The sequence below is a fragment of the Phalaenopsis equestris genome, unplaced genomic scaffold, assembly GCF_001263595.1.
Source record: "Phalaenopsis equestris unplaced genomic scaffold, ASM126359v1 Scaffold001273, whole genome shotgun sequence".
NCBI classification, from domain to species: domain Eukaryota; kingdom Viridiplantae; phylum Streptophyta; class Magnoliopsida; order Asparagales; family Orchidaceae; genus Phalaenopsis; species Phalaenopsis equestris.
The window spans coordinates 159,766-169,895 of NW_018165712.1; the positions used below are offsets into that span (position 1 = coordinate 159,766).

At 35.6% G+C, this 10,130-nt stretch overlaps 1 protein-coding gene across 9 annotated transcripts in view; it reads left to right on the plus strand.

Moving 5' to 3' along the window:
• LOC110033745 overlaps positions 1-9,597 on the plus strand; it is a 21,374-nt gene extending 11,777 nt beyond the window's left edge. For all 9 annotated transcript variants that reach the window (XM_020737818.1, XM_020737813.1, XM_020737820.1 and 6 more), the window contains 3 exons: positions 8,725-8,884; positions 9,017-9,116; positions 9,286-9,597. In XM_020737818.1, the coding sequence (XP_020593477.1) occupies positions 8,725-8,884; positions 9,017-9,026 (170 nt within the window). In that variant the 3' untranslated portion in view covers positions 9,027-9,116; positions 9,286-9,597. The remainder of the gene's footprint in view (positions 1-8,724; positions 8,885-9,016; positions 9,117-9,285) is intronic.
• The last annotated feature ends 533 nt before the right edge of the window (positions 9,598-10,130 follow it).

Here is a 10,130-nt window from a genome sequence, read left to right on the forward strand (position 1 = left end):
TATTTCGAACGAGCCGAACACGAGCCAAGCCTGAGCTCGCCCAAGCTCGGCTCGTTTACAGCCCTTGTTATAATAGTGATATTACTATTAAATATTGTGATTGTATATCAGTATTTTATTATGTGCAGAGTGGAACACAAATAAAATTTCTTTTCTTATAATAACTATTTTGGTGAATTCTTTGCAAACTTCTAAAAATCTTTTCACGTATATTATGTTATTTCCATACATTGGAAGTTATATTATATGGACTTGGGATCTCCTACTAGAAACATGACTATTTATATTTCGAGATTTAGTGTTTGATAATATCTTTCTTCTTTAATCATAATTATAAAGGTGGCTATTTTATTCTAGTGACAGCACCAAATGAAATATTACGAGTTCATAAGGAAAGTTCATTTATAGTATGAATGTGAAAAGAAAGTATAAAGTCCATCCTTATAGGAGACTAATAGGCCCCTTTTTTTACTCTAAAAGGTCTAACTAGGGAAAGGGAAAGAGGCGGAGGGGTGCTAACCCTCTAAGTTTATATTGTCCAACCTTAGATTCTTAAGTTTTTTATATGGGCCCAAGTGGTAAAGGCCAACGATTGAGTTAAAAGCTATCTATCTTTATCACAAATCACCTAAACTAATCCTTAGTTGGTTGAAAGTGCCTTGAGACTTTGCATGGCCTCAAACAGCTTGTGGCTATCTCAAGCATCTTAGAAAAACTCCAGCCAACTCATCATGGGCTTTGGAATGCCCAACCGCTCTCTTTGTTAGCACAATTGGCTATGATGCATAAGCGCTTCTAACTAAGGTGTCATGTAGTGTCAGGCATTTCTCAGACATCGACACTTGCCAGCACTCCCCGTACATGTGTTGGACACGTCCTTGATATGTGTGATTTGTATTAAAATAAAAAAGGGACACACGTGTCACACGATTGTCTTAAAGTGAATTAAATTTTTTTTAAAAAATATTTTTTAAACACCTATTGCATATTTTTTATAAGTAGAATTAAAATATAATACAATAATATGATCATTGTAATTGTATTGATCTTAATGCAAGCTTGTTTAGCTCCTTGTCCTTTTAACTCTTAAGTTAAATTGTATCATGGTCTTACCTAATTGAATTTCTTGTGTTCTAATTGCCTTGTGGCTATAGTCTAAGTAATTTGTTGAGCTGTTCGGCTAAGCTAGTGTGTCCTTGATTGAGTTTATTTGGCAATTATCAACTTGAGATGACCCTAATTGAATGAGTAAGCATCAATTGATTTGGCCCAACTATATTGTCATTGGAATAGTTCCAGCTGATCTGAAAGGCCTTAGATGACAACCCATCTCTCCCAAGACTAACCCTATAATTTTTATATTTTGAGACCATATTACCTATCCCTTGACTTTAAAGCCCTTGGTATGGCCCAATTAACCCTAACGGTCAAGACTAACTAACAAAGTTCATTTTTACTCTTTTTTATCCCGTATGACCATACAAAACCAAAATAGAGCTCATGTTGCTTACCTGAGACTTTAAAATCCTTAATATGAGTCTAACATGTCAAGGCCAACTAATGAAGTACATGTTATTTTCTTTATCCCAAATAGCCCTACAAGCATATGCATAAGTGCATGTTAACTTACCTCAATCTCTAAAATCTAAGATCTAAGCCCAAGTGACCCAACAAATTTTAAGACCTACTTTAGTTAGAACATTACTCTTCTTTGTCCTAGATGATCCATAGTAGTCATTAAGTTGCTCAAAGTAGCCTTGACAGTACTCAACATGGCTTTAATTAGCCTAAGGCAATCTCAAGCATTTTGAACAAGCTCCAACTAACTTAGCATTGCCTTTGATGCCCCATTTGTCTCCTAGTTAATTTTTATAATTTTTGGTTGACTTAGGAATCCTAGTTGATCTGATTCAACTCTAGCTATTTGGAAGGCTCGAAGTGCCTCCAATCGACTTGAGATGATCTGAGCTGGCAAATATGAATTAATAGACTCTCATCTCCATTGACTTTTTTGTTATTCCAATTGTTACAACAAAGAGAACAGATCAATCAACATAGACATATTAAGCCAAACATATACACCCACTTGAGCTAATTCATATTGCCCTTTGGCTTTATTAACACTCAATACGATAAATTGGCTCATGGATAGTCTTAAGATTAATAGACACTCATTACTGTTTTGTTGTGATCTCAAGCTAAACTAGTGTGCCCCCGATTGATCTGATGTGGTTCCAATCATCCTAAAACAGCCCTATGCTAATGAAAAGATATCATATGGGTTGAGCTTAACTTGACTGACTTTAGAATGGTTCCAATTAACTTTAAAAACATTGGCCACCAAGTCCATGACTAATTTTGTAAGCCTATGCCTAGAACTTATACTTTCCAACCCTAAACTTTGATGCCCTTGACTTGGCCTTATTAACCTGATAAGTCACATTTAACTAATTAGGTGCAGTTTTTCCCTTCTTTATTCCTACCTGACCCTACAAGCCTATACTTGAGCTCTTTTTGCCAAACCTTAGATTATGAAGCCTATCTCTGGGTCCAACTTGTCCAACTAACCTAACAAGTTAAATTTAGCTAATGAGGTTAAACTTTGCTTATTTTTGTCTCAGATGATTCTATAAGCTTGTACTTAAAGCCCATGCCACCCTAGACCATAAACGTTTTATCTGTGTCAACATAGCACAATTGACACGTAAGCCAACTAATGAGGTGCAAGTTTGTCTTTCTTTGTCACAAATTTTCTTAAGTGATTGTTAAGTGGTTTTCTAGATGGTCCTAGTCAACTTGAAGAAGTCTTCTTAATGATCCTAAACAAGTTTTGACCAATCTAGTATTAACCATTACTGGCCTAATTGCTCCTAGTTATATTATTTGGTATTTTTCTGACTTGAGCAATCCTAAGTGATCCAATTCAACTATAGTTGACTCCACGTCCTTAACGTGCAATCAATTGACTTGAGATGGTCTATATTGTCCCAATTTAACTCAGATTACTTGCGAGCTCAGTTGACTCTAGACAGTCCAATTATTGCAATGGATTTAGGCACATAAGTTTACACATACCAGATCGCCCCAACTACGAAGGGACTCTCTTGAGCTAAACTAATTTAACGCTTTGGTATTGTTAATAGGACGCAATGGAGAAAAAGGATTCATGTAGCCAACCCCACGTAGTGGGATTAAGGCTTTGTTGTTGTTGTGGTATTGTTTACCGAGGATATGCTAAATTATCTCATGGCTAGACCTAATTGAATTCTTTTAGATCTAATAGATTTGTGGCTTTATCCTACTAATTTATTCTCAAGATAGACCAATGTGTTGGTCTTGAGTGATTCAACATGGCCCAATAACCTAACCCAAGCAATTGATTAGAGACTTGATGACTTGGCCTTACTTTAATTGCCCTCAGAATGTTTCCAATTGATCATAAAAGCCTTTGATGGCCCACTGCCTCTGCATCCTCTCCCCAATGTCTGATCCTCAGCTGCTTTAGCTGTTGATCCAAGATAAATTTGACTTGTTTAATTGGCCCAAGATGGCTCTATTATGTTCCACTTGACCCAACTATGGTTTGATAGTGCCAATCTAACCTACTTCAACAAAATCCTTAGTCGCCCTGCACAAGTTCTCTAGCGTCACTTTAAGTTGGGCCTAATTGACCTTTGACAAATCCAATTAATCCTATTTCATCTTTGGTATTTAGATTACAATGCCCCAGTCAGGCTTAAATCACTTGGCTAGGTTAGTTACTCTTAATTTACCTTTTGCTTGGTTGGCTGTTCTAAGTGGTTCAACTTGGCTCTTATGTTTCACTAAACTAGGCTTACTGGTTTGATCTCCTTTTGACTTTGATTGTTGCCTTAATGTTGGAATCTCTCTCTACATGGAATTGCACTTAAATCAATCTTCATCTTTGATTGGCCTGGTTAAGAGCATTTTAGAGGGTGGGATAGGTGTTTTTGATGGAGAGATGGTTTTTGGAGAGAAATTTTTTAAAATATGCAAGTCAAGACCATTGTATGTAAAAAAATATTACATCAGAAGTCCTCATGCCATCAAAGCTTCAATCATAATGCGCCACATATACGGTCCTGCCTCACTTAATATAAAAAACTAAATAATTTAATGAATGGTAGGGTCGAACCGTACGCATGGCGCATTATGATTAGAGTCTTGATGCAGTTTTGCATCAACACTCCTTATGTAATATTTTGTTTTTCATTTGTATGTACTCAACTTGATAGATAGAGAGAGAGAGTGGGAAAGAAATGTGGAACAATTTGTTGTGCAGTTAAATAATTGTTTCATTGAATATGAGGGGAAAATAATTATAAAGTGTTGTGGTTTAAAATGAAATAAAAAAAGAGAAATAATTAATTGAATTAAAATCTTTAACTACTCCAACTCCCACAAAAAGCCCGCTCCAGCCTTCGAATGAGGGCGTAACCTGCGAACCCCTCTGATTCGCACGCTTGGTCTTCTGCCTCTCGATCCCAGCAGAGCAAAATCCCCGCCTCCCTTCCTTACGGTTCTTGTCCACCTTCCCATTCCTGTGCGAGCCAAAAGATGAATCTCCTCACTTCTTCCTTGGTCTCACTGTCATGCCTCTCGAACGCCTCCCCTGTGCGATTTTATGCTTGAGCCCGCATGGAGTCACCAAGTTTCTCTGTCCTAATCTTTCGTCGCTCGGTGTTTCTCTCTGCCTTTGCCACAAGCCCCTCCCGACACTGTTCTATCTCCAACCGGAAGCCCGCTTGAACTTTCTTTACCTTCATGATTCGTGATCATAAGTCTAACAAGGAAAGCAACGATGGGATCGCTTGGGCTGGGTGGGAAGGCACAACAGAATCGCCACATACAGAGACTCGCGAAATTTCCGACTTCCCTGCCCGCGCTCTTTTTCACGCCGACACGGTCTCAACTAAGGCTGCTAAGAAAGCAGTGCCGGAAGGAATCACTGCACACAAAAACACCATAATCTCGTTTTTCTCGGTTCACTGCCTCATCGAAGCCCTTGCCCGCCTTGTTGCTATAGTCACAACTAGAAATCGCAGGACACGATATGCAAAGATATCTGAACTCTCATCTTTATCCTCCTCCCTTTCTCCTGTTTGAAGCCACTCGTCTGCCGCTTCAGTCTACAATGGATTGGTGCTTCTTAGTTTATTGGAGTGGTTGGTGACGAATTTTATTTATTTGTGATCTTTGGGGAAAGTAGATGTTGTTTGTGGAGAGCTTTCTGCTGCAAACATAAGAGCTCTTAACTATGCTCCGTTTGCCATTTCCATGATTTCTGCTAGTGATCTTTGGGGAAAGTAGATGTTGTTTGTGGAGAGCTTTCTGCTGCAAATTGGGAGGCGAAGGGCTATGCTCCGTTTGCCATTTCCATGATTTCTGCTAGTTGTTTGAGAGCTTTCCAATTGGTTATCGCAACGAATAGGATAACTTTGAGTCCCGATATGAGAAGTTTAGTGGAAGGTTCTATTAGTTCTATTGCTAAGCTTGTGGTTTCTTATTTGGATGGCTCTTTAGAGAGCAACCATATTCTCCAATGCATTTTATATTGAACCGGGTCGAGTTGCCCTTGTTTCCTTCAGCGCTCCAATTCTTCTGGCTATTTGCATAGCATTGTTGAAAGAAATCTTCCCACTCGAAAATTTTCTACAATTTGGCAGTTGAAATCGAGGAAGGAACTTCAGTGAATTTTGTTCTAGAGAGGGTAAAAAGACTTTTGCATAGTGTTGTTTTCAAGGAAGCAAGTGTAATTACCAGCGACTTCTACAATTAGTATGCTTATGCTAATGAGGAACACAAGGGGATTTTTGAAAATTATGTGGACGACTTCGGATTGAAGCTCAAAAATGTGTAAAAAGGTTTGGGATTTGCTTATGAGAATCATCTACCTTGTTGATATACAGGTTGTCGCACTGACGACATCGAAGCTTGAAATGTATAATTTTGGGGCAATGGGGTAATTGTCAAAATGTCCGCTCGAGGAAGTGCGAGCACCCGTTCGTGGGGAATTAAGTACTGTTCGGGGAAAATCGAGAACTCGTTTCAAAATTTTTTTAAAATTGAGATTTTAAAACACCTATCCGTGAGAAAAATGAGTACCTGTCCATGAAAAAAAATGAGTACCCATATGTGGGAATTAAGTACCGTTTGAGAAATACTGGTTTGTGATAGAAAGTCCGTTACATCTTTTAAAATCGCGGGTTAAATTCATATTTTTGCTCTTCGGCCACAGTGTCTCACGAAACTGACCATTTCTTCTTTTATGACAATTGGGAAGACTGACATTTTTCCATGCCCCCAAATGTGGGTTGACAACGAGAGGCTGTCGAAATTTCAGGTGAGTTTAGGCTTGTAAAATAATTTAAGATTTGGACTTTGTAAACTCATAAAATGACCTAAAATTTAATTATTTGAATTTTTAAACTTGCTAAAGTAGTAATAATAATAATAATAATAATAATAATAATAATAATAATAATAATAATAATAATAATAATAATAATAATAATAATAATAATAATAATAATAATAATAATAATAATAATAATAATAATAATAATAATAATAATAATAATAATAATAATAATAATAATAATAATATTTGAAATTGGATTATCATGACTTGCAAATGATTTTGAATATTTGAATTTTTAAAATTTTTAAATGACTTAAATTGTGAAAGAATTAGAATGACTAAACTTAAATTGAATAACAAATTCTATAAATTGAGGCTTGAACTTGGCTTAAATATAAAATATCATAATTTGGGGGCTGAACTTGACTTGAATATGTAACATAATAAATTGAGGCTAAGCTTGCTTGGGTCGAAGCTGAGGAGTTGACAATTAAATGTAAAATATCATAATTTGAGGCTAGTCTTTAAGACTTAAATGCCATTTTTAAATGATAAAATAAAGATCTAATACGTCAAATCCGCCACCTGATTCACAACATATTTACAAGCAAACTGAAGACAATATTTTACAAAGCTTAAAGTAAACTCCTACATGCATCAATTTATTTATTCAATAAGGCAAATTTATATAGATTTAAGTCTTACATGTGATTCAATCCATTCTTTAAAATTATGCAAATTGCCTTAAAATATGTAGTTCTCTAAAATAGTCATATATATGAAATTAAACGCAACCCACATGTGCTCCAACTAATATATTGAATGCTCAAATAATAAGTTCGAGCATGTTGCATGGGTTAAACGTGTCATCTTGTTTTTAAGACAAGGTTGTAAGTTCTACCCAACTAGTTTGATCCTTCTTCTCATAAGGATTGGAATTGACGAGTTTAGTAATTTCAAAATAAATATTCAAATCTTAAAGAAAGAATTTACAAGTCCAAATCACCTCATCCAATCCTACTCTTTGTAAGGACATGATTGATATTCTGATAAATTAACAAAACTAAATGCGCCCTTCAAGTATAAAAGTTTTAAATTAAGATTTTCAAAGTAATCAACTAAAATATTTAAGTTTAAAATTAAATCACTTAAAAACTTAAAGCAAACCTCATCCATCTTCTCAAGCAGTTTGTCGAGGGTGACAAACTTTTGATTGACTTCAGCTTATAAAGAGTTAATGTCATTTCAAATGCACCTCTATATTCACAATCAAAGCAATCGCATGTCAGCAACAACATGACCCAAGTCTTCTGTTTTTTTGTTCGTGTGGTTCTGCCGCTAAATAACTCCACAAAATAGGATTAAAACTCGAGCCATCTGGCCAGGTGGTAGTCGCCAAATGACACCATTATAGTACAGTCACGGTCGTAGCCCGTATGCTCCCCAATGACTTTCTATCATTTGAGTTGTGAATCATAAAGACATCATTGATTGACACAAAGCCTTCCGTAAGCTAATGTCGACTTAAATTTGTCTCTTTAAATAAATATTTACCCCAAATCTACAAGGATCTCTTTGATGACGCAATTCATGGCTGTTGACAAGAATTTTTTTTGTCATGTTGGGTCGACTACCTTCTCTAACTAAGTAGATCAAGGACCATGATGACATGGGATGACGAAACTATGGGATCTTGATCGAGTTTTGTCTTCATTTCCCCACCATCCATTTTTAGCTTCGAGTGACAAATTTTATAACTTAAATCCTAAGTTTGTTGCTATTATAGATTGAATATTCAAATATTAATGACTAGCCTTAATTGAAAGTGCCCTCCCGTTGTTGGAAGGGGTAACTAACCGTAGGGGCTTGTGCGCCTATGAGAAACCTCGAACCTCAGATCCAAAAGTTCTCGCTAGATGAGGCCGAAATCTCTGGGTAGTGTCTTATTTGCAATTCAATTTGCCTTCTGAAAATTTGATCCTTCAAAGCTCTCTTTAAATTAAAATAAAATAAAAATGCTGAGAGTCTCCAGGGAGTGGTAGGTGAGTTTAAATGGCTGAGTTTCCAGTGTGGCTTAAATATAAAATATCATAAAAATGGCTGAGTTTTTTTTTTTTTTTTTTTTACCATTTTAAACTCTGTTTTGAAATGAATGTCTTGTATGATGATGCTCGACTATTAAATAAACCTTTAGTACTTTTATGTATCTAATCATTATAGTACTTTGATGAGTTTTCCTTGCCTTAAAATGGGCATTTCCCTTTTAAAACCCAAATAACTATATGTTTTTTACTTCCTGCTCGTTTCTCGAAATTCTATTGAGTTTTAATCATTTCATACAGGGTTTTACCTTCTTTCAAGGTTCGAGTCTGTTGCTGACATGAAAGTATATAGCATAGATAGATATATTATCAGCGGTCACTCCTTGGAGCACCTTTGCTTAGCAATGGTTGCTTTTATTCTCACGGTGATGCTTTGGTTGAGAAGCATAAAAATTTCCAGGTATGATTATGAATATGACATTTCTTTTGTTGTTTGAAATCTATTATGTTATTTTCGGGTTGTACGCTTCTCGATTTAGTCTCACATTCGTATTGTGGCATGTGTGTTGTAACTATGTTTTAATTATTGCAGGGATTATTAGTTCCATCCCATGTTGGGAGAACAGTCCAAGAAGCAGACTTAAGATCATCATTACAGTGCAAAGATTGGACTATTTAATGAGCAAGATCAGGTGAGGTTTTATTATTTCTTAGCCTTATTCTTCTTGCCAACTAAGAATAGCTCCGTTAAAACATACATCCATATGTTGTTTTTGCGCATGCTTCCTAGATTCTGGCAGTATTTTTGGTCCTATTTTTTAATAGATGTGGAGTTAACAATCTCGGTTGCTTAAAAATCAGTGAGCTTATTTGGATTGTCCAGTTCGGGTCAGTGCTAGATTTATCCGAAGCCTGCTTCTTGCTTTGGCCATTTGAGGAACATGGAATTGAACCAACTCAATGCCATCTACCACGTACAGTACTTTATATTTCTACTGAGCTGTACATCTCATATGGGAAGTTTGATTTCTTACCCTTATTATTATTATTATTTGGTGTTAGTATTTCTATTGTATTTATTGCGGCTTGAATGTCAATAGCGTTGATTGTTATTTGGTTCTTTGGTGTCAATATTCGACTATTTTAAATGATATTCTAATGATTTACTTGTGAGAAGGTTGTTTGGTGATATGTTTGGTTTCACTTTAAGGCATCATTAAGTTGTGAGCGTAATATTTTGATTGATTTTGCCTCAACTCTAGTGCCAAATTTTATGTGTGGGATGGAAATTTAAGGTTGTATAAAGAGATCAGCTTGAGTTTGGAAAGAATAGTAATCATGTATTAAGTGTTGGATATGTAATTATGTAAGAATTGTGGGGAATGTCTGTAACTGCCCCCTTTTTTTTTTGAAAATATTAGTCATTAATGTGTAACATTTTATGCAGATGTGCAGTGTGGAAGGTTCATCATCTATGGGGATAAATCAACAATGAATTTACATTTCTAACACCTAAACTACAACTTTTACGTATAGGCAGTGTAAAATTCACTTTTCCTTTATTTTTTTTTAAGAGTTAGAATAGTGATCAGTGTGGAAGGTTCATCAACAATGAATTTACATTTCTAACACCTAGACTACAATTTTTACGTATAGGCCGTGTAAAATTCATTTTTCCTTTATTTTTTTTTAAGAGTTAGAATAGT